The sequence below is a fragment of the Protopterus annectens genome, chromosome 5.part0 (genome assembly GCF_019279795.1).
Source record: "Protopterus annectens isolate FY-2018-M chromosome 5.part0, PAN1.0, whole genome shotgun sequence".
Classification (NCBI taxonomy): domain Eukaryota; kingdom Metazoa; phylum Chordata; order Ceratodontiformes; family Protopteridae; genus Protopterus; species Protopterus annectens.
The window spans coordinates 281,278,001-281,303,416 of record NC_056735.1 but is presented as its reverse complement, the minus strand read 5'-3'; the positions used below and the strand labels follow the sequence as shown (position 1 = coordinate 281,303,416).

General features: G+C 37.6%; 1 protein-coding gene across 10 annotated transcripts in view; it reads right to left on the bottom strand.

Moving 5' to 3' along the window:
- Positions 1-25,416, bottom strand: part of MAP7D2 (MAP7 domain containing 2) — a 1,271,501-nt gene that overhangs the window by 400,318 nt on the left and 845,767 nt on the right. For 6 of the 10 annotated variants that reach the window (XM_044072255.1, XM_044072256.1, XM_044072253.1 and 3 more), the window contains exons 5-6: positions 21,850-21,964; positions 20,722-20,817 (exon numbers count right to left, since the gene is read on the bottom strand). In XM_044072255.1, the coding sequence (XP_043928190.1) occupies positions 20,722-20,817; positions 21,850-21,964 (211 nt within the window). Of the gene's footprint in view, positions 1-20,721; positions 20,818-21,849; positions 21,965-22,119; positions 22,265-25,416 lie in introns of those variants that run through there. The other 4 variants (XM_044072259.1, XM_044072260.1, XM_044072254.1 and 1 more) reach the window with 2 other exon arrangements.

Here is a 25,416-nt window from a genome sequence, read left to right as displayed (position 1 = left end):
ATATTTTAAATTCGAATTACGACAAAAAGTTTTTAAATCTTGAACCGCATCAAAATGTGACACATAAGTGGTAGGTACAAATTTCAAACCTTTGTTCAGGACCCTTATTTTAAGTCCGGTAAAATTATGATCCTTAAGGTTAACCACCAACTGATTTTCAGCTTCATGGGGTTGAATAAAACCTCTAGAGCCATCTGCTATGTTGCCAATATCTGGTTGAACATTTCTTCCATCCCTTCTATGCCTGTGTTTTCTGCCTCCCCTCCTAAAGGGCCCCTTAGCTGTAGGGGAAATTACTGACTGAGGTTCATTTCCCTCATTTTCCGTATCCGTATTGGAATACCCAGATGACAACTCAAAGTTGCTAGAAAAATCTAAGTTCCTTCTTAGTACAGATCTAGCCCTCTTTTTTTTGACCTATTGCTGCTCTTCTGATTATCATTAAACCTTACAGTTCTTTTTGCCTTCTTCCAAGAGAAGGTAGTTTGGTTTTTGTAATCATTAAGACCCCTTTGATATTTTTTAATTTTTCTTTCCTGCAGCTGCTTTTCATACTTATTTCTTTCTTTCACATAGTTAGCATATATATCTGGATAACTGGTTTATGTTGTGTGGCTAATAGTTTTCTCATAACATTAGTTTAGCTTAAGTGCCAACGATACCTGTTGTTGTTCATAATAATCTATTAACAATTTAATAAACATCTTAGATGCCATCTGCTGTATCTGACGCCATTTTTTCATAAATTCCTGATTGTCAGACCCTACCCCTGGTTCCACATAAATTCTTAAACCCCTAAATCTATTTCTGCTTTTAGATATGCTTTTAACAACTTACAATGCCAAACATTGGACCTTACCTTTTTAGTACTATTAACCAATTCCTCAGACTGTTGCTCCAGTCTTGTAGTTCTAGAACTGGATTCATTGGGGAGGGCACTCCCTTCCATACTAAATGATGATAAATTGTCCACATCTGTGGCTAGCCTGTCTAAAAAGTGTTTCAAATTTGCTTCAGTCATGTTTATAAGCCTAATTAAAGTTGCCTTAGGTTTCTACTCCTGATACTCCCCCACTATGGCTACTTTTTGTATAATATAAATATTACTTTATAAATGGAATACAAAAATTGTTGTTACCAAAAAGTCATGGGTTCATGAAACATACAGACTACCTTGCCCTCACTAATATATTAACCGCTTGATTTATCCCTCTATCTTTTCAGCTTCATTAATATATATGGCTTATTGTAATATATCTTTTCTAAAAGTGTAGTGCTAGATTGTAATACTAAATCGTGCTTTTGGTACTGATAAACACTCGCATCTGATGAAACAACTTGCAAGTTAAAATCCCAAAACATTTTTGTTCTTTAATATAGGCGTGTACAATATTTTGTATCTATCAGATACCCTGTTAAATCAGTACCCCTCCATATCTATATCGTTAGTAAAATGGAACAAAAAGCACTGTTGATATCAAACTAACATTCACAATGCAATCCCTCCACATACAATATTAGAAAACTCTGTTACTATCTTCAGTGGTATTTATAGTCCATGTTTAAACATTCACAATGACTCATTAGGTTTCAATAGTTCAAAATGTTCAAAAATCCAAAAAACGGCCGCTTCCAAGGCCCAAAAAAGTCCAGTCAAGCAGTCAGTTTCCACAATGTTGCCAGAAGGCTTGTCGCCTGTATTCATGAGCCTCACCAGGCCCACCAACTCGCACCAAACTTCAGTCACAGAGTTTCCCCAGGGATCGCTCAAACAAACGTACCACATGTATTGACCAACACAAAAACCAAAAAATTAAAAAACAAAAGCCAAAAAACATCCCCCACCATAAAAAGAAAACCAAACAACTGTCACCTTGTGTATCCAAAAGTTGAAACCAACACTAACCTGACTGGTCCGTGTACTCCTAAATTACGCCACTATTATCAGTGACTCCTTTATTCGATGGTAATAATATCATACCTCGACTGGTATTACTAATAATCCGTGCCCTTAATATCAGGCCATAAACCTTACAAACCTGACTGGTTTGCAAACCATTCGTTTTTTAACTCCAACAATAAATAGTTTCTTGATTAAGGTAGGGGGTAGCTAATCAGCTAATGCAAAATGGCGTTTCACCTTTAAACAGTTCTGTTCACGCAAAAAACAGCCTTCCAGCAAACACAAAATGAACTCCCATAACTCAAAGTCAAACAGTTCTTCATAATAAACAAATAATACGACTGACGAAGGGTAAATGATTCCCAGTCGTGTTGTATTATAGAAAATAATCATCAGCACTCGCAACTATTCGCCAAAAACTCAAAACATGGTGCATGGCGAAAAAAGATGACCGGTATTACCAAAATAATCATTACTCAAAAAATACCAGCATACATAGTAATCATCCCTGAAGAACACAAGGAGTCCAGGAGTAGATGCATGGCCCAACTGTAATGGCTGACAGGCCAAGTCACCTCACCAGCAAACCAGGTTTCGCCTTAGAGTCATCAGTGCATGTCTTGGAAGGTGCCCTCCCTCTTATTTATACATGTTCTTATAAAGCAACAGTCTGCCTTTTTGTCAAAAAGTTTTTTGACAAAACATTTTGTCGTAATTTGAATTTAAAATATTTTTTTGCACATAGACCCCCGGACACACTTCATAGGGAAACAGAATGTTTTAGATTTAAGAAATCCAATTTTCAACCACCATACAATGGGGTGGTTAAAGTATTTGAACAACAAGTGTTACATGATTTACAAATAAACCAAAATGAAGTGTTTAAACAAGGTACACATAATGTGACTAAAGGAGAAAAAATAGTCCTCAAGAATTTGCAACAGAATAATAATTTGATTATTACTAGAGCAGATAAAGGGGGTGTTACGGTAGTGTGGAGTAAAATTGATTATAATAAGGAAGTGGAGAAACATCTTGGTGATACTACATCCTATAGTAGCCTCCTATTGGACCCCACAAGAGATTTCAAAGTACAGATAGATGATACATTAAAACAGACAGTTCACAGTAGGGTGATTACTGAGGCTTTGACCACACAGCTGATGGTTGATGATCCTAACCCTCAGTATTTTTATCTGGTACCCAAAATCCACAAGCAAGTGATTCCTCCCCCAGGGTGTCTAATAGTGGCTGGACGTGGTTCTTTGATAGAACCACTGTCTGAATATTTGGAATGTAAACTCAAATCTCATTTGGCATATGTCAGAGCCCGCATAAAAGATACAAATCAATTTGTGTTGTTGATGAGTGATTTACAGATTTCCAAAGAAACATATATGGGCACTTTAGATTTGCATGGTTTGTATACCAGCATCCCCCATGAGGCAGGTATAAGAGCAGTTAGACATTGTTGGAGGATGTCTGGTAGATGTGCCGAGGTGGAAAAGGAATTTTTGTTAACCTTACTGAAATGGGTATTAGAGCATAATGCCTTTACATACAATAAGGCATGGTATTTACAAATCAGGGGTACAGCGATGGCTGCAACTTTTGCACCCATATATGCGGACCTTTTTAAGGGTTTTTTTGTATGTGTATAATATGCAGTATCTCAAAATGTGGCGTAGATATCTGGATGACTGCTGGGTTGTCTGGGCAGGGGACACCCGAAAATGGCATGAATTTGTGGAATATTTAAATTCCAATGAATATGGTATTCATTTCAGTGGTAAAATTGATTTACGCAGTTGAATTTTTGGATGTAAAAATTAGCAAAGCCATGGATGGCACAATGGATACTACCTTATATAGGAAATTTTTTTCCAAAAATTCATTATTGCATGCCAACAGCAGTCATCCTCGCCACATAACTACTAACATTCCTAAGGCCCAATTTACCAAAATGCATAGGATTTGCTCTAAGACAGATGAGTTTAGGGTACAGGCTGAGCAGCTAAAGGTAAGATTTCTTGCTATGGGATATGACCATAAAGTGGTGAACGAAGCATTAAAACAAGCAGGTGTTCAGTCTAGGACTCATTTATTGCAGGAGAAACAAACTAATATCACTACAGATGACCATGTAAGGTTTATCACATTATGGGTCCAATACTTTCAAGATTAGACATATTATAGCAAAACATTGGCATATTTTGAAATCAGATCCATTTTTGATTCACTGTTAGGCACTGATTGTAGTTTTGGTTTTAGAAGAGGGAGAAACATAGGAGAACATCTGTCAGGTTTTAAAAAGGGATATGTAAAGCAAAACATTAACACTAACTCTTTAGTGGTAGGAAGCACCTATTGTGGGCACTGTATATATTGTAAACGTATATATAAGACCAAATCATTCACTTCTGTTAACACTTCAGAAGTGTATGACATCCGTCATCTGATTACATGTGCAACAGAATGGGTAGCTTATATGGCAGTTTGCCAGTGTAGCTCCTTCTATATAGGGCAAACATCTCTTAGCTTTAAATAATGTATAGCTTTACATATTAGTGATATAAATTGTTGACGGAACAGAAGTGCATTATTTAAACACATATTGGTGCACCCCACAGCACATTTTGTGTTTTTGGGCATAGATAAGGTGGTAGGAGATAATTTATCTACAATACATAAACATAATATTCTTATGAAAAAAAAAGAGACAATGGATAGTTAATTTGGGAGCCCTATTTAAACCTGGATTGAATGATCATTGGTAATTTAGGTTATAACCAACTGGATGTCGTGCATACTAATATGCATCTTCTTCTTCATTGAAGTAATGTTGGATAAACTTGTTTTATATGATGTATGATGTGTAAAAAATGTTGTTCCACTGATTTCTTTTATGTGGGATATATGTATTCAGCATAAAAGGCAGACTGTTGCTTTAAAAGAACATGTATAAATAAGGGGGAGGGCACCTTCCAAGACATGCACTGATAACGCTATGGTGAAACCTGGTTTGCTGGTGAGGTGACTTGGCCTGTCAGCCATTACAGTTGGGCCATGCATCTACTCCTGGACTCCTTGTGTTCTTCATGGATGATTACTATGTATGCTGGTATTTTTTGAGTAATGACTGTTTTGGTAATACCGGGCATCTTTTATCACCGTGCACTGTGTTTGGAGTTTATATATATATATATATATATATATATATATATATATGTATATTTTAAAGACCCAATCCCTGATCAGTCATGCCTACACAACTTTTATAACAGATAAAACTTTTTATTACCAAATAATATAGAAATTGCACATCTTAAATAACTACAGACAAACACCCAATACATGGATACAGTACTCATGATGAAGGCTTGCATTAGAGACTATAAAGGCAAACGGTACATCTCTGCAGTATATGTGGCAACTGCACACACCATATTGTCGCCTTTCTAGTTAGATCACATACCATAGCCATATTGCCAAAGTGACCTAATGACTGACTCATCCTGAATCTTAAAATTAGCTGTTGTAGTCTTTTATGAAGACAAGATAACAAAAACCACTATAGTGGATATCATTATAAAATTGCTAGCTCTGAAAACTATAAGTCCTTGAGGAAAAAAGTGTTCATACACTGCTCACAGACCAACAACATTCTGTCCCAGGTTACATGGATGAAAACAATACACATAGAACAGAGAAAGATGAGAAAATTAAGACATTACCATAGAATCAGATAAGACTCAGAAATGCTGATGGCTAGCCTAAGGTCAGGAACATGAAAAAATATAAATTTTGTGACCTTCTAAAAGTACTACTCAGAAGATGCTTTGAGCTAGCTATCTGGGTGGAGCCAACATGCACATTCTCACCCTGCAGGAGGAAGTTGTTACTATACTTAAGCACTTAATGAATACAGATACACAGAAAACAAGTTAAAAGGGGATATGTGACACAGAGATACTATAACTAATCAATTCTCAGGAACAGCAAGTCAAGTGATTCCTTGTATGCTTCTTCCACTCCATCCATAAAAAACAAACCCCCCCCCCAAAAAAAACTAGTCTCCACAAAACAAAGCAACTATACAAATGTTTACATTCAAAACATGTCTTCTGTAATGGTTTAAGATCTCATTTGGGGATATTAAACTTGATTAGAAAATCAACGCTATGGCTTGTTTCACTAGCAAAAATCTGGATCACTTGAAGGGGAGGGGGCTCTGTATCCACAGGACCTATCTGGAGGTCATTAGGTCCAGATGACTGACAGCAATGGCAAGTGACCAAGTTTCAGGAGCTTAACAGCATTATTAGCCACTTGACTGAGGATAATGATTCTTCCCACTATTTTACATAAAGAGAGAACCTTCCCCCAACCTGTGAACCTATATTTTACATGAAGAGAGAATCTTCCCCCAACCACCTCTCATGGTCAGAAATAAATCAGCAGCAGTCAAGACAGAAACTCAAATTACTACTTTGTGGCAAGAGATGCTGCTTCCAGGAGAATCATCCTGCTTCTGCTGAAGATGAGCACTGACTCTCAGATGTAAAAAAAGGTACTTACCCCCAGTCTTGAAACCTTTGGCAATCTGTCCTGATTTAGTATGGTCCATCTTAATGAAAGAGTGAAAATGCTGCCATACTATTTCATTTTCCAAGTTTTGGGTCTTAGTTTACTTGCAAAAAAGTTTGGCAAGAGCGGACAAAAAAGTCAGAATTAAAAACCTGGTCTTATGCATCTCAGTGAAATATACATGCATGGTATAGCACTTCTATACAATGACAGACTAAACAGTGCTCTTCTGACCACACACAAATACAATCCCACAAGGTTCATAGCAGTTGTCCACTGATTAAAGACACTTTATAGTATTTTTCAATCACCTGCTTTATTAAGCCATCTAGAAGACCTTTGCTTGATGCATGGATCTGTATCCCAAAGGGGATGTCTGGTATTTGACCACCTATGTCAGAAAATAAACTACTCATATATCACAAACCATGGCAGCAAATACTATCTTGTTCAAGTTATCTATTTTGTGGAGAAGAACGTGCAAGGTTCGGTGTAATTGGTAAAGACCCTCTCTAATAAACACAGAGTAAGTGAATAGGCAAGAACCACTTTGGTCCATCTTATCTGCTCATAGTCTAAACCATTTTTTCATTGCAATCTACTTTGTTTTTGGCTTCTTCTTCATCATTTTGAAAACACAGCTGTGTATGTCATTGTCTCAACTTAAATTTCGCAACAGCTACTCAGTGACACCCATGAGTTGCCCTCCCTCTGTTCTCAAACTGCATCCTTGCTTTCTGTAAAATTACTTTTTGAAAGCTGCTTCCCTATTAAACTTTAATTATTCTTTAATGTATCTGAAAGCCTTTATTATGCCTTCTTTCTCGCTTTCATTCATCAAAGGTATACAAGATAAGTTCCGCTAATGTCTCATAATATGACTAATAGTGCACACTTCATGGTTCTAGAAAGAGATAATAAAGTTTCTTGTTCTACCTGCAATATATTTCCGCAAGCATTTCAGAATCCTTGTGAATTTTCTTAAAGCTGTCTCACAGCTGCTTTTCCAGAATACATTTCATATTGCTTACTTCAACTTCTCCAGTTGAAAATGTTATTTCATCTGCAGTCCCCTTGAAAATGTTTCCAAGGTGCACCATACTGCACTCAACATACGCTGCCACACATCAGAATTATTTTAACTTTTATACGTTTAATTTTGTCCCCATTGCAACTTCTTGTGTTTCTTCTCTGCTGCAGCTAATATTAGTTGGACAGACTCATTTTTCTAGCCCTTCCCTGGTGCCACTGATGCACTGGCATGACAATTACAAATCTTGATTCTTTCCTCATTTTAGGACCCCATTTTGCAGATTATGTGGCAATGATTAATAGCATTCTCTCGTGTTCATAGAGTTGGATGGCTTGAAGTCCAGTAACTGAAGATTACTATTAACTAATTTTAGTCACATTTCTCAAAACTGCCTCCAGAATTAATATTTGTGGTTGGGTTGCAATACTACTTGTATAAGGTGTTCTCCATACAGGGAGGTAAGGATCAGCTTTTTCCTTATACTTTATTGAATTAAACTTGTCTGCATTAAACTCTATCATTTTCAGATCCTCCATCAACAAAATCTATGTCCTATCACCTTTAAGAGTTAGTTAATAGTTTTCTTTTCTCTTTCTTCTTTTTGATTAGTAAACAGGTTGCCAGCTTATTTGTATTTTAAGTGAATCTATCCTTTATATAAACGTACCCTGTGGCTACCTAGTGATAACAAAAAGTAAAACTTAGGAACATCAAGCCTCTACTAAGGCATTCGTTAAGAAGATTACCAATGAAGTTGACCCCCAGGGGAAGCTCTGAAATTTCAGAACAGTGTTGGATCTACCTCTAAACTTGCTCGTCCTATTCTCCTTCCACCTCTGTCAATTTCGGATATCAATTACCTATCATCTTATTAAACATGAATTGGGGATGCTTTTTGGGTAAGGGAGATATCTTCCTACATGTTTTTGTCAGATATACAAGGCTGTATGAAAGTGGACAAAAAGAAGCTAGGGGTATCTATCACCTACAATGATGAAGATTTGACGTCCCTTGAATAGGATGTATGCAGGCTTCGATATAACTTAATTTTGGCAATACAGTTTACTTGCACATTTCACAATGATGCCAATAACAGTATACCACTAAACATTGACAGTGATAACAACAAAGCAGTTGTGTGACTTCGTAAATGAAACACAAACAGTATAAATGTTGAGTTAGGACTAGGTTCAGATCCTACCAACATGCGCCTGCTGGCAGTAGCAGTACAGGAGATGCTTATAATGCGGTTTATAAATATGTAACTGAACCTATGGGAAAATATGCCAACATTTCTTTTTGTAGAGAGTAGGAGAATTATTTTCCAGAGCTGTCAGCATGACACTGAACAACGCACATGTCAATAGTACAATGACCATCACTGTACCAAGTTGCTAAAGAATCTTGGACTACTGCAGATACAGGCCCAGAGTTCTGTAGATCATTCCAAGACTCAGAATGTTTTAGAAATGATGAAGCCTCTATTGGCTTTAATGACCAGTAGGAATAAGAAACACAATGACTCTTAGCAACTATAGAAATTGTTGCCAACAGCAACCTATGGCTCTGTAAGAAATTTGTTTAGACAGTGTTCTTTCATCACCAGATATTTATAAAGCTGAACACTTTGCTGAGATCACCAGACGGTGTCCCGGGCTGCGTCCTACATGAACTCCAAGAAGAGCTAAACCCAAACATAAAACTACTGCTCAATCTCAGCCTTACTACAGGATATGTACCCAAAGAGTGGCGTACAGCAACAGTGGTTCCTCTCCATAAAGGTGGTGCCTCAATGGATCCTGGAAACTATCACCCCATAAGCCTGACTAGCTTGGTCTGAAAAGCTATGAAAAGGATCATCATGGACCTCATAAATAAAGATATTGGGGACCTACAGACACTGGATCCTACCCAGTTCGGCTTTGTTAAGGGCAGATCCTGCCTCTTAAACCTGGTTGATTTCTTTGAAACAGTCACCAAGGCCATTGACGAGGGGAAGGTGATCCACACAGCCTACCTGGACCTCGTAAAAGCCTTTGATACAATACCCCACTCGGGCATTATAGATAAGCTCACCAGCTTAAATATAAACCCCTATGTCACTAGATGGATTGCAAACTGGCTCAAGGACAGAACCCACATGGTTAGAATTGCTGGAGCCATGTCAGACTCCAAACCAGTTACAAGTGGTGTCCCACAAGGCTCAGTCCTGGGACCTCTCTTGTTCGGTATATATTTCTCGGAGGTACAGGCCAACATGGAAGGACTGTGGCTGACCAAGTTGCAGATGACTGCAAACTGGGCCATAATCGACTCTCCAGCCAACACAAGCATCCTCCAAAAGGGCCTCATAGAAACAGACAACTGGTGCCAGAGCCATGGCCTCAAGCTAAATGCCAAAAAGTGTATAGTCATCCCTTTGGCAAAACAAAGTGCCCACAAATTACCACATAGGTGGTAATCCATTAAGTACAGAAGAAGTAATTAGGGACCTGGGGACCCAAGTTGATAGCAGTCTCTCATTTGACAACCACGTGGCCAAAGTGGTTAGAAAAACATTTTATATAGCCCACCTAATCATGAAGGGATTAACGTCTAGATCAAGGGAGGTCATCGTGCCTCTTTACTCATCCCTCATCAGGCCCATAATTGAGTACAATGCCCCTTTTGGTGTGTACCTTACCAGACACCTGCAGCAACTGGAAAGACCCCAAATGTACCTCACCAAGAGGATCAAAGGGCTCAAACAGATGCCATATGCTGCCCGGTTAAAGAAACTCCAGCTCTACTCAGTGGCATACCGCCTGTTCAGAGGCGATCTGTGCCTGACGTATAAAGCCATGTCCAACCTGGAATTAATGGACATGCTGCACCTCAGAAAATCCAAATCTCATCGAGCTACGCACTCGAGAGAGACTTGAACCTCAGCACTGAAATAAATAGAACATGCTGGAGGGACAGATTCATAACCCAGAGGCTCCCTTCACTCTGGAATAAAATCCCAGTCCAGGTTAGGCAGAGTCCCTCATTGACTCTCTTCAAGAGGAATCTTGATGAGTGGATGGGAGATTGTAGGTTTACGCCGGGTATCACTTCTGTGTCACTGTTAGACAGAGGCACAGTATACTAACCTCGAAAAAGGGCATAGCAAAATAAATTTAAAATGGGTGGCGAATGCCAAACACATTCTGGCTAGGCTTATAAATGCCCTAGGGCAGATAGCCTAGTATGAACCTATGAACCTATATGAAAACCTCGCAGTTTGGGCCTAAACTGCAAGTAAAGGACTGAGATTTATCAGCAGCATTAGCCTTATTTTAGTATTTAAAAACTGTATCCAGGAAAAAAAATGTATTGAGGTGAAATTAATGAGAGAAATGTTGAGAAGCAAAATTTAGCGATTCTTGGCTTCCTTATGAGAAATCAATGAAATGCTGCATTTTCTTTCAATGGACACTCCTCGTAATGAACATTAAGAAGTAAGTACAGGGCCAGCTCCATTCCTTTTTATGCTGATAGCCAATACTTCTAAAATTCTAAGGCGAAATATTGCAACATAAGTCAATGAATAGTCCAAAATAAGAGCATTATGTTTAGAGTGGTCAGAGGCCAACAAGGCTTCATTAAGCTGTGATAAATTGCATGAAAAACAGTCTTTACACAAAGAATGCCTTCTTGATGTGGAAGCTGAAATGGTAATATTCTTTGTGGTATAACTGGCTTTAATTAATAAGGAGAATCACTAGGTAATTTCTGCTGTTCTATTATACTTTATTTTTTTCTCCATTAAGCTAATACTTCTGCAGTAATTCACTTTTGCAGCCTTACTGCAGAAAAACAAATACATAACATTCATAACATGTCTCACACATGTTTTCTGTCATTACAACAGAACAGGAGGTGACAACTGGTGGTGATTAATGTTGAACAAGACTGAAATAATACAAAGAGAGAGAGGAAAACACTAAGTTAGTTTTAAGAAGTTATCTTAAAATGATAACAATTTCCAGGAACTGACTAGGAAGGAAAGCAGACTGTCCTCTCATTTAAATAGCACAAGTACAGATTACTCTTTGTATGGAGATAGCCCTTCTAGACAACTGCTTGAAAATCTGCACCATCTGTTGACAGGAATATTCTACTGTTGGACATATTGAGATAGCCTTGAAGGATACCTACTTCCGCTATTTTACAGCTGGAAATGATTCTATTAGCAGTACAAACAACAGTGTTATCAGTAGCTTTAAATGTACATTTCACTTCCTTGGTTGCGAAAAGTGGCAAATGTTAATATGGAAAAAAAGAGGAAAACAACATCACTGGAAATGTAGAGATGGAATCCAAGAGTACAGCAATGGAAAAGAAGCAGAGTTGAACAGAAGAAACTGTAACTAATTCTAGAAGCAAAACAGCATATGAGTAACAAAATGTCAGAAACACACTGTCAGGACTATCAAACTCTCCATGATCCATGCTGGCATCCCTATACCTGAACATGATGATGGTATATTGACTGTTATTGTTCTCTGCCTTTCCCCCATCCGATATGTCTGACATTCTTACAAAGAAACTAAGTTAGTCTTATACTGTAAACTACCTAGCCAAGTCTATTTACTTTCTCTGTACAAACAGTAAAATCTCAGGGGTTTAGCCAAACACAATGGGACAGGAATGAGGTAAATAAGAGGCCCAGTTTAGAGTACTCTTCAAAGGCCTTCAAATATGATAATGAGTCCTGCATGGCAACCATTTGAGTTGGGACCTGCTAGAGTGAGTCCCGAATCATGAAGACTGAATGGCTGAAAAATGGACTTACACATGCCAAGTCTGAGATGGCCATTTTATGGAATTTTTCTCCAAGGTATGGCAATTGTGGAGTTGGTATATATAAGTTCAGGGGGTGTGGTGGGCTTGGCCCATGCAAATAAAATAAAGTTTAAAGGAGAAGAGTAAACTTCGAGATTCACTCTTCACCTGGAGTTTTGGTCTTTTTTTTAGCATGTCAGCACTCGGCATTTTGAATGACGACTTTTCAACAGGGAGTTGTCATGCATCTGCACTGTCTTATGCTGAGAGGGGTGCCTGACCTCAGTTAAGCAGCAGTACAGATTTCTAAGCAGATTACTAAAACTATATATATATATATATATATATATATATATATATATATATATATATATATATATATATAAAACAACTTAGAACTTTTGATAAAATAAATGGTGTATATTTTAGGACAAATGAGATGTTTGGTTGTGATACAATTTCTATTGTTTATGCTTTGAAGTGAACCTGTGATATGTTTTACATTGGAGAGAGCAAGTGGCCTTTCAAATCTAGGTTGCAAGTGCATGTGCGAGATATTCAGAATGGTAGACTTGAAAGCCCCCTTGTTATGCATTTCAAGTTGTGTCATAATGGTCAGCTGGAGGGATTTCGGGGTACTGTTTTAGAACAGGTTGTTTCATGGGGAGTCTGTATGGATATCAAGAAAAACGTTTATATAAGGAAACCCTTTACATACTTAAATATGGTACCCTGACCCCTACTGGCACAAATGTAGAATGCAATTGGCAAGGTTTAATTTGATTGATATTGTATTGGTGATACGGCAGTAGCGTTATAACCTCACAGCAAGAGGTTCTCCCATTTGATTATCGGCGTGGCTTGGGAGTGCCTTCTTTGTGGAGTCTGCATGTCCTCCCCGTGGTTGGGTAGCGTTCGAAAGACATGCGTGCATAAATGGGCATGCCTTCGTTGAAGGTTGGGCGTCGAGCTGGCACCTCGGCGTTTCATAAAAAATCTACTGCCAATCATTAGCAGACCGGAGTTCTGCTGTGGCGACCCCTTACCGGGAAAAAGCCGAAAGACAAACAACAACATTGTATTACTTGCTTAATGGAGGTAATTAACCAATCTTATTGTTATATATAAGGTGTGTCTGTGTGATTTGCTTTTAGACTCCTGTGAAGGCAGTATTCTCAAGGCACTAGAGATTTTAATAAACTTCATTCTTCTTGGATACTGGACATTTTGCTAATTAGCTGACTAAATAAATAAATAAAGGCCACCCAGTCAGTATTTAGGTAGTTAAAAGTCCTCAGTATGTGTATTTTATCCGTTCTTCCATCCTGGAATTCATCCTGGAAATCCTTGTGCTCTTTGAAGATGTGTATTACTTTCATGTAATATTATATTAAGTAGCACTGATATTTATTGTGTGAAAAAATGTGTAGACTGAATAGTTTTCTGGCTTTCAGTGTTTTTTTACAAACACTGCTACCTATCCCATCAGATCTAGAACAATGAAATGTACTTAAACCTTAGAATTTGTGAATATGCATTCTGGATCTTTAAAGAAAGTTTTAGTAATGGTACATTTATGAACATCTTCCAGGGAGCAAAAAAAACTCTATATTACTTAGATTATTACTTAGATTATTACTGATACTGCTGACATTTAGATACTCCACTCCATACTCTGGAATAAACTACCTATCTATATCAAACAAAGCTCCTCATTAGCACTCTTCAAGAAAAATCTTTTTTATGTTGGAGGTAGGTACAGGAGAAAAAGAGAAGGCAGTGGGGAGAATACTAGTTGAAGGTGTGGGTTGGAGGAGGGGGGTTGTGTTGTTTAGCTAGTGATAGTATGGTTTGTGTTAAGTGTGTGTTGAATGAGGTAGCAATATTTTCTAAGGAGTGAGGGATGTTAGGGGGAGGGGTACTGACTTTACCTGGGTGGAGGATGGAGTTTATGGAGGACAAGAATTGTTTGGGGCTGTGTTGGGAGGAGTCTAGGGCAGACTGGTAGTATTGGAATTTGTCCTGTTTTATTAACTTTTTGACTCTATTGCATAGTTCTATGAATTTCTGTCTAGTTGAGGGGATTTTGGTTTTGCACCAGTGCTCCCAGGCTTTATCCCTGTTTTTCATTTCTGACTTAGTGGTTTTCTGTAGCCATGGGGAGGGTTGTGCTTTGATTCTGGAAAGTCTTATTGTGGCATGGTAATTAAGAATGCTCAGGAAGGTAGTATGAAAAAATTCAACTGCTGATGCTTTGTCGTCTGCTCAATGCCCGCCTTTATTTTTCCAAGGGGACCAAGTCTTAAGCTTTGAGTGATGGGGGCAGTGAGCTCAGTACTAAGGTATACTAACATTTACTCTGAGTGGACATCTTGCAAGAAGGTTCAAAACTAAATAAGCAAACCTGGAGATGGTCTTGCTCTGAAATCTATGTACCATCTAGGCACATAGCAATCTCATAAGACTTCCTTTCAGTACTGCAGTTAGGCACTTTCCTCTGATAGCTGTAATGAAGACAGCTGGACAGGGTATCAGGAAAGAACCAAAGATTGGTGGTGAGCAAACCTCTTACTGTAGCAGAAAAAGATGATGACATGAGCCATAGCTGGGTAATAATTATTTTCCCGAAACTATTATATGTTACACAAGCATTTTCTATTCTCCCCTCTAAAAATATATAAATCAGTTTAATAGATTAATGGTAAATTTTTATGGTATCATAATAAACCCAGAATAGCTATTAATCACCACTTGAATGACTGTGAAGCAGGGGGGGGCATAAATCTACCAGACACAGACATTTATGCATTATCATCTGTTATAAAGACATTTATCCTTGTGGCTGAACACCTCTTATTCAGCTAGATGGAAATAAATACACAAAATAATTTGCTTAAAATCAAGTCAATCAATGTCACAGCAATGTACAGGATTGGTACTCAATATTTTCCTCAAGATGATAAGAGACTATACAGTTTTTGATAAAAGAAGTATATAACTTTCAAATTTATAATGTATGTATTAAAATGATATAATACTTTTTTCAATAAGAATCCAGACATTAAGGCATGGATATTTTTGTTATACCCTATTGCCTGTACCCATGACTATATAAGTAATTTTGATATGCTTACGATGAAGATTTTTAAAGAAAAGGAATTCATCTATTGGCACCAATTATTAAAAAACTGGTAAACGTCTATCGATGAAGCAAGTTAAAAATACATTCAACCTAGATGGAAATATGTAGCTAGCAATACAACATCTTAGGTAATATTTTATAAATAGATTAGAGTTAATGACCACAACTACTAAACAAAACATCCCTAAATTTACTGAATATCTGATTTACTAAACAAATCATACTTCCAATGAAAAGGTTACTTATTAAAAATGTATAAAATAATAAAAAGCACGAAAATTTACTATGAAAAAAATGTTGGGGATTATTACAAAATAATTAATAATCAAACTTCTAATGATAATGAGAAAAGGATCTATACCTTGTCATCACAATAAACAAAACATGCTGGAGAGATAGGTTCCTGACCTAGAGACTCCCCAGACTCTGGAATAGATTGCCCATACATGTCAAGCAGAGTGCCTCTTTGGCCCTCTTCAAAAGGAACCTTGACGATTGGATGGGAGAAAGGAAATTCACCCTGGGGATCATGTCAGTCGCCCTGCTAGACAGGGGTCCAGGGAAGTAAATAGTGTGGGAAGAAATAGCCAGGGAATTGTTATGGCTAGGCTTGTATAGGCCCTAGGGCTGATAGCCTAGTACCAACCTATGAACCTATGAACCTATCAATACTTATCTGTCAATACAATGGAAGTTATTTGCATGGAAAGTTCTTCATTGGTCTTTTTTTATACATCACAGGCTAGAATTAATGTTTAAACAAGAAAGCGGCTGCTAGAGATGTAAAGAAAAATTGAAAGCAGACTGGCAGCACGTGTTTTCTGATTGTCAATTGCTTAAAACATTCTGGGATAAGGTGAATCAATTTTTGCAAACAGTTTTCAATGATAATTTTCAGTTGTCTAAATCTTTAATTCTGTTTAATGTACCTATTCCACAATGTATCTCTAAAGCAAAGTTTTCACTCCTATGGATCCTTCTAGTCATTGCAAACAAGACAATTACAACTAACTTGAAGAATTAAACACCTCCATCTTTAAAAGACTACAGAAGGATTGTGTTGTATATATCTCAGAAGGAATTAACAACTATCAGGAAAAGAACAGAAAGGATCACTTCTTATTATAACTCCTGGGAAAAAAGTAGTGCAAATACTACAGAGAAATGACTGATATACTGTGTTATCTCATTTTATATCTTGAAGACTTTTTTTTTCTTATGAATATGTCAATTTAGGCACTCATGTAAATAATTTGTTGTGTTGGTTTGTTTATGTTTTTATATTGTTATTTGTGTTGTTGACCATTAATGTATGTTTAGTTTTCTATGAGATATAAATTATTTTCTTGTTTTAAAAAAATTCAATAAAAAAAAGAATTTGAAGATAAGATGTTAAAAAGGCAGCTCCTTCAAAACACATGCAATATCCTACGTAAAAAGAAACTCAATAGTGATGTATCCTTTAAGAACAGAATGTACAGACTGTGCCTAGTGGACAGAAGTAGCTTCCTGGGATTGTCTAGAAACATAAAGTGTACTTAATGTTTCCTAAAGAAAGGTGGAGAAAACGTGATGTGCAATTGCATAAGGCAAGTATGGAGAAATAACTATGTCTTGAAGTCCTAAACAACTCAAAAAAAAAAAAAATCAGGGAATATTGGCATACGTTACTGCAAGGGACCAGATCCACAGTAGGTACACAAATGAAGGTCTGCAACCATGTTCTGTGACTAACAAACATGTAAAGCAAACTGTACAATGGTTAGGTGAGGGCTAATTATACAGTGCTATGTAAACTTTCTACACAGGTATAACAAAAATACCTAATGTTCCTGTAACACAGATGTCATGCTCAGTAGACAATGACTGAGCATCAATATCAGAACAAAAACATTGGAGACTAGGTATAAACTGAGCATTTGTAATGGCGCATCTGCAGCTAGGCATATAGTGTACACTACATTTCTGTGACATGCACAGTCTCAAGTGTTTAAGAATTGTCCCTGCCAAAACTGTGACGTGGGTTTGACAACTTATGTTCTGCCACTCACAACAAAGGTTCACCCAATGTCACTCAAATCTACAACTACTGTCAACATAATCAGGCACCATTATAAAATGAACTTTGTATGCACAATACAACATGTCTGATGTTCCCAAACCAGAGTCACTTCAGCACTGTACATTTCTACAAATGATCACAAACCTCAGTTTGTACAAGTCTTGCTCCACACAGAGCTTTTAGAAGGGTCTATATTACATGAACAAAAGTTCATATAATCAAACGGTCTAATGACAGCAAATCCCGGAAATCGAGATGCGTGCTGTGGGATCGCATGACAGTGAAGACTGGAATATTTGCCCTTTCCTCACTGTAGTGTGATCTTGGAGCTGGAATATATATTTAGCGGGGGGGTTTGGGGGGCACAGCCCCTCACAATATCGTTTTCGATTTCCGGGATTTTTGGTCATTACAGCATTCGATTATATGAACTTTTGTTCGTATAATATAGACTCTTTTAGAAAACACATTAAATACACGCCACCTTGCATATGACTGCCACCCCCTCACCACAAATACAAAAGCATCTGGGTGACTACTTATAAGCATCACTACTCTGCATAACTCATCCCATATCATATATATCAGACACAATAAGGTAAGGGAAGGAGAAAGAACTGCACTGGAAGCAAGTGAGATGAGAAAACTCACTCCGGAGAGTATTGAGCGAAAGTTAGGTGTCACAAATTAGAGTATTGTTAGAGTCACAGACATGAAAAGAGAATATTAACTTTCATTTGGGACTTGAACCCAAAATCTACAGAACATCGTGCTGGCATCTGTACCACTAGACCTACAACAGCCTCTAGGCAAATACGTGTTGAGCTTTCCCTTTAAGTAGGAAACCCCCATCATGCTGATTAAGGTCAAATTAAACACACACACACACACACACACACACACACACACACACACACACACACACACACACACACACACACAAGACTTCTGCTTAGGCACTGTTAGAATCACAGAAGGGAAAGGATAATATTAGTTCTCATTCATCACACAAACACAATAGCTCCAGTATACAGTGTCAGCATCAAAGCCATTGCACCAGCAAAAGCCTTTGGACAGATAAGCATTACTAGTTGAAAGGATAAGGTTCTAAAGGGAACACTCATCACCTATCTGCCCCAGAGACTCTTGTTGATCAGGTGGCAGTGACACTGGCATAGTATACTATATGCCTTGGGTTCAAGTACCAAAGGAGAGCTAATATTATCCTTTCACTTCTCTTATTCCAACATTACCTAAATGGAGATCTTTCTCTATATTGGTTTACTATCAAAAGATCTAAAGTAATTTGGTATAAAGTTGACATGGTCGACAAATATGGTTGACACATGAATATTAAGTAGGTCATTTGGTCGACAGCTCATTTGGTCGACAGTCTGTCGACATTATGCTAACAACAGTCAAGGATTTCCCTTGTCAGCACTGTTGTGCGACCTCGGAGTTGTAATATATAAGTAGGGGGTGTGTTGGGGGCGCAGCCCCCCTGCAAAAACACTAGTGTTATTTGCATGTGTCTGTCGACCATTTGAACGTCGACATTATGAATTCGATCTGTTGAACTTTAGACATTATGATTTCGACCAAATGAACGTCGATCAAATGATGTTAAATCTTTTGATAGTAAACCCTCTATATTTATTTGTGTGTGTGTGTGTGTGTGTGTGTGTGTGTATGTGTGCTTGTAATATGAGTTACAAGATGTTCTCTAATCTCTCCTTCAGTAACATCTTTCTGGTAATACTATGTGCACCAAATATCAGGCAAACAGGACACCAACATACTTTTCATGGGATGAACATTACACATTCTGCAATTAATGCAAGTATAATAACAACATTAGACATCAGGTAAAGCATCTTTATGCCATGGAGAAAATGGAGTTGTAGCACACGCCTGGCTGACACTGAGATATTCAATGAGAGAAGCATGTTAGGAAACAGTGTGGGGTGTACCTCATATAGAGACAGTCCTCAGTATATACACGACTGTTAGACTACATTGAATATATCATATAGCACCACATGCACATGTGCTGTGAAGAGTTTATATAGCAACAGGCCACGCAGAACACAAACAAGTTAGCATAGTGCTCTATCTGCAGTCCATGTCTATCACCAATTGTGATAACGCCCCTGTGCGTGAGGTGTAACATTTATGCAATACTAGTTAGTGAATCATAATAATGTCACGCTTGCATGCAATTCCAACAGGGCATGACCCACGTATAGGATTGTGCACAGTGTTTACTAACATTCCTGGTCAAACTGAATTATGAGTAGTCAGGAATGTGCAAGCCTCATAAGCATATCAAAGTGTGCACTTTTTATGTCGCTGTACTCATATAACATTAGAATCTTGCAATGACTGGGAGCTCTAGAGACTGATCTGGAACATAACTTTACAGATCATACTACAACATGCAAGACTGACTCAGCACTCCTTTTCTCAGTTACCCTTACTTTCCAAACCTGCCCTTGAAACTATGCTCCCTTAAAAATCTCCCGTAGCACTGTAGCAGTTTAACAAAGGAATGGCACACTGTACATATTAAAAGTACACAATGTCAAAAACTGACACTTTAATCTGAAAGATGCAATTGCTGTACTGATGCTTCTGACATCAGCGATGTAGTTATTGTAGTAATTCCAATATTTTTTAACTGTGTTCCAACTGAAGGTTAATTAAAAGATTTCATGATTTAAAGTTTTCTTCTCAGCATGTGAACAAACAAATATGAACTGTGCTCAATATTCCATATTCAAAAGAGCCCACTTTTTACATAACCATGCACAAAGGCCAAAAATGCTTTATATAACTGGCATGCTTTCTCAACACATAAATATCACACTTAAATCGAACACAATATAAAAGTGCATTAGTTAAAATTTTATGACAATTAGATGTGATGCACGCATGACTTTAACACGACTAGTTACGATGAAACAAAAAAAGATTGATGAACTGATTATGGAATGCAAGAGTTAATTCTTTATCTAAGCGGCAAAGCAAGACAGGTGTTACAAACACACTCACATACGTACATGGCAGACTCCGCCATTAAAGAAACAACATAACACGGCAAATCTAAACTGAAAATAAGAAAGCCAGCTGATGGAGTTAGGTGAACAAAAGTCACAGACAACACACGGCACTGTGATTCTCTTAAATACCATTGTTGGAATCAGCATCAGTACAGGTCACAGGGTCAGAAGAAGGGGTGCTGGCAGCTAAATCTAGAGGAAGGGGTAGGGTATTTTCTGAGCCACCTATAAGCAAAAGAGATTCAGAGCAAAAAATGATAAATGATTACAGTCATCTAGCAAAAAGCTGACACAGTACACATTATCTTTCTTTGTATGATTCAGTTTATACGAAAGTGAAGCATTCCTCCTAAATAATTCAGACCTAAATGAGACACTGCCAACATTTTGCAGATTTGTTCATATCCATTTGTCTAAACAGATTATTTATTTAACAATGCATTCACATTCACTTTGTTTTTGCTCTGTTTCAGTAAACTAGAAGGATTAAGAAAAAAAAAAGAAATTCTTTATAACATGGTACTATGTCTGTACAAAGAAACCTACCAAAACAAGAGAAGACAAATGTTATAAAGATATGATACAGTCACTTGCCTTATTTATTCCAGTATCATTACTGTAATAGAATGGATGAAAATAAAAAAAAACTTTATGATATAAATTAATCAAATGTGCAAAACTGAAAAACTAAAAGCTGATTGTGTCATTATGGAAAGCAAAATCCATGTGGTGTTGTTCAAGGATGAACAGTGAATGATATGCTTCTTAGCCCATTTAAAATACACATCTTTCCATTAAAATAGCTGCACCACCATTACAGAATTAACAGATATTCTCACCAAGTCAGTGTACAGAACACAAATGTTCTTCTCTTAGTCAGTGCATGTAATACGCATGCGTGTAAGAAACTCCTAAGTACTAGAAGTTCAGGGATCTAACTCTGAAACTCAAGGAGTTAGTTCAGAAATTCAGAAAGAATGTGACACTGAATACATTTCAGAAAAAAAATGAACAATTTAAAATATGGAATGCAATGTTTTACTAAAAGACATCCAAGCATTTCTGCAGTATCTTAAGGTTTGTCTGTTTAACCTAAAGAAAATTCCACACCATAATGAACTATTTTAATGTTGTCCTTTCCCTGCAGTCATCAATGCTCCAATACTGTTCATGCAATTAACGTGCTGTACCAGCCCTGGCAAATGCTCACAGGTTTCAGGGTGCAGTCTGCAATGCAGAGTAACCCATTCTACTCACCCTCTCGGCCACCTGCGCCTGCAGTCAGGGCTCCTCCCCAAGACCATCTCTTCTGCCTTTGTTCCAACTGCTGACTGCGTTCAGCAGACCGTCGCATCATAGCCTCCAAACGTTCCTGTTAATTTATTATAAAAAAAAAAAAAAAGGCACGAAAACTTGGATTACTAATCCTTTAGCTACCAAGACCAAACATTAACCATTTTTTAAAATTATCAATCCAAATCCCAAAAAAATGCAAACTGCTCTCAGACGAATATAACACACACTTACACAATGAGTTCAACAAAGCCAGTGCAAGGCCCCACCTATGAGACTGCTTTGTATTTCTGCAAGCTTCTATAGTCACCGGCAAGCACTCAGTAAATAATACAGGTTGCATCAGTGGCTAGTGACTGCTCCCTCTGGTGCGGCAGACACACTCTGCTTTTCATTTCACTGTGTCACAAAATAATGCTCTGTAATCATTAACCCTGTCCATGCCTACACAGAAGAAAAAGCTACTCAGAGTCACACCAGATGGATCCCACTCATATTTGCTTTAGGGAGAAACAGACTCAAAGCTGCTGCTTTCAGATTTGACTCATCTTGTATATTTCAAACTGCAACCTTAACAAAATTGTACAGAAACGTAGGAACTTTCCAAAAAACAAAACAAAAAAGACAAAAATACTAACTAGTTTAATTCAATTTAGACAGGAAAACACAGAAGAAAAACAGCAATCTGACTTCAATAACAATAACAGGTACTTAATCCATGCCAAATGTTCACTTCTGGAAGTGGATTGCAAAAGCAGTGATTAAAGAATTTTAATTAGGCCCTACCAATAATACAGAAGAAGGATTCCTGTCTTTAGCACAAGTGCTGGCAGTGCTCAAATGCCAGAAAGCAATTCCACATTACAAAAAGGACTAACTAAATGATGACAATATTAATAAAAAAAATGTAGCAAATAAGAGATGCACTAAAATAATGTCAAATGCTCACTTGTAGTGCAAGAGCAGAAGGTAAAATTATGTGATTAGGCCACACTAACAGTACAGGAGGAGAGTTTGGGTCAAACGCCAGACTCCCTTCCTGGAGGAAGATGAGTAACTGATGCGTGTCCATGTGCTTCTGTTGAGATATGTCAAAGTACTGAAGCTGCCATCTTAGCAAACCCAACAGGTTTAACTGGAGTGTGTGAGGGGAAGAGCATTTAGAATTATGAGCCTGCAACATACCTCTCAACTGTACCTGATTTTACTTCATATTTTTTCTCTGTCCCTTGCAAAAGTTTTGATTTTCTGGTAAATCACAGTGCAATACAATCAATCAATAATGTTAGAAACTAGTGTTTCGTACTTCTTGCTGTTAAGAAAGTGCATATATTAAATTTATAAATGAATTACAGTGTTATTTAAAAACTGTCCCTAATTTTGACACCATTCTAGTAGACATCAGGGACTTTGTGTTCTCACCTGCACTTCAGTAACTGGGGATTTTGACTTAATGATCCTAACCAACCTCTCCACTTGGTGGTTTCATGGACACTTGTGACACCACATGAACCCCACTATCTGCATGTGCAAGCCCCCCCCCCCCCAAGCACAGACAAGGACTACCATCAACAGCTTGGGTGGACATGCCCACGTCTTTCCCTAACTGTCCCCTCATTCCAGACCCATCCCTGACCACTGGCAGAGATCAGATAATATTAGGAGCAGTGGATGTGGCTGATCAAGGACCACCATCCTGCCATCCCAGGATGGGCATTATCATCCTTCGTACATATGGTGTTAAGTGTCTGAGCTGCTATTTGGACTCAGTTCATCTGGGATGTAGCTTTATCCTTCTCCACTACTGGCAGAGGCAAAAAAGTGTAGGAGCATAAAGTGTCTTACAGTCCTGAAAACTGTAACACACTTCTCAGTGCCAGATAGACGTGTAACAGCTTTAAAAGCTTAGACACTTCATCCTGAAACACATTTATTAATTATCTGGCAGAGTGTCATGTATTACAGCTTTCAAAGCTGTGAAATCACTGCTGACACTGTTCTGTGGAGGTTGCTTATATTCTGCAGTGTGAGACCCCATCATAACAGTTTCAAAACATGAATAAAAAAATTATGATTGGGTCTTGTGGCAGAAGCTTTTGTGATTGTGTCTCATGACAGAAAAGTGCAAACACACACACACACACACACACACACACACACACACACACACACACACACACACACACACACACACACACACACAGAGCTTCCCTTAAGTCTGTTGTGAATAACGTTGACAATTTCCTGCATGCTCAGTTTGGTTCACAGAAAAGCTGTTAGCAACAGACTGCTATGATACTGGGATTGGGGAATTTGCCCTTTCCCTTGTATTGTATGAGCTCAGAGCTGGTATTTGTAATTAGCAGAGTATTTGGGGTGTACCTTACATATGCGGAGTGCAGGGGTCATGCCTCCTCAACAAGCATTGCTTTTTCTTTGCATGTTCTTTGACAATGTCTTGGAACATGTGCTGTGGAAGATCTATATATTTTTTTCAATGTTCTTTGGTTGACGTTTCCTATGTCGACTTTCTGCCATTTCACTTTATTTATTCAACATCTATATCCCTCTGGATGTAATCTGATTGAATAACATTATACTAAAATTAAACTAAAGACAAACATCTGCATTTGTCTGCAAAGCATAAATGAAGACGTTACTAATAAATTATGAAAAAAGAAAATATTTTATTGGCTGGGATGGACAATAAGAGTAAAATGCCTATGAAAATAAATAATCACAACATCAGTGAATGTCATCTGCTGCCTTACTGTAGATCAAAGGCATACAGTTGTCAAACCGACTAACCATTGTTAGCCTACTATCGGACACATCTCTCTTTTTTAATAAATAAATGTGCCTTGGCCACAGAGAGAAACCACACTTCTCAACTGTCCAGACTTTTGCCTCATATTTTTGGTCTGTTCCTCATAAAAAGTGTGGTTTTCTGGCAAATCACTAAATAATATTAAATAATAGAGACGTTTGAGTTTCTGACTTCATATTCTTCTGAAAATATATAATAATGCAAAATCTGTTATTTTAGCATTTTTTTAAGTTTATAGGAGCAATATTTTAAATCTGTCCCTATTTTTGAGCCTTGCCCCCCCTTTATTTTTGGCTTTGATCAGATTTCTTGCACTGAGAGGTTGAGAGGTATGAGAGAAAGCAGTGTAGGTCCCTGTAATTAGGACATGTTTCCTCTAACTGATACACTGAAATATACATGGGTGTACTCTAAGAAAAATACAATTCTCTTTTCATATGAGAATTTAAGAAACTACAGTAAAACCACCACAAACATCACTGCTCACATATTAAAATCTCCTTACAAACAAAACTATAAGACATTGATTTAGACATTGTTTGTATCTTACATGAAATTAATTAGGTTTACTACGGAAACTAATATGATTCATTTACATTCAAAAAGTCCTCTATGCTATAAAGAGTTGCTTACTAATGAATAAACAAAGTGCCACATCAGCTTATATAAAGGTGACATTTGAAAGTTTGCTGTTGCTAGTCCTC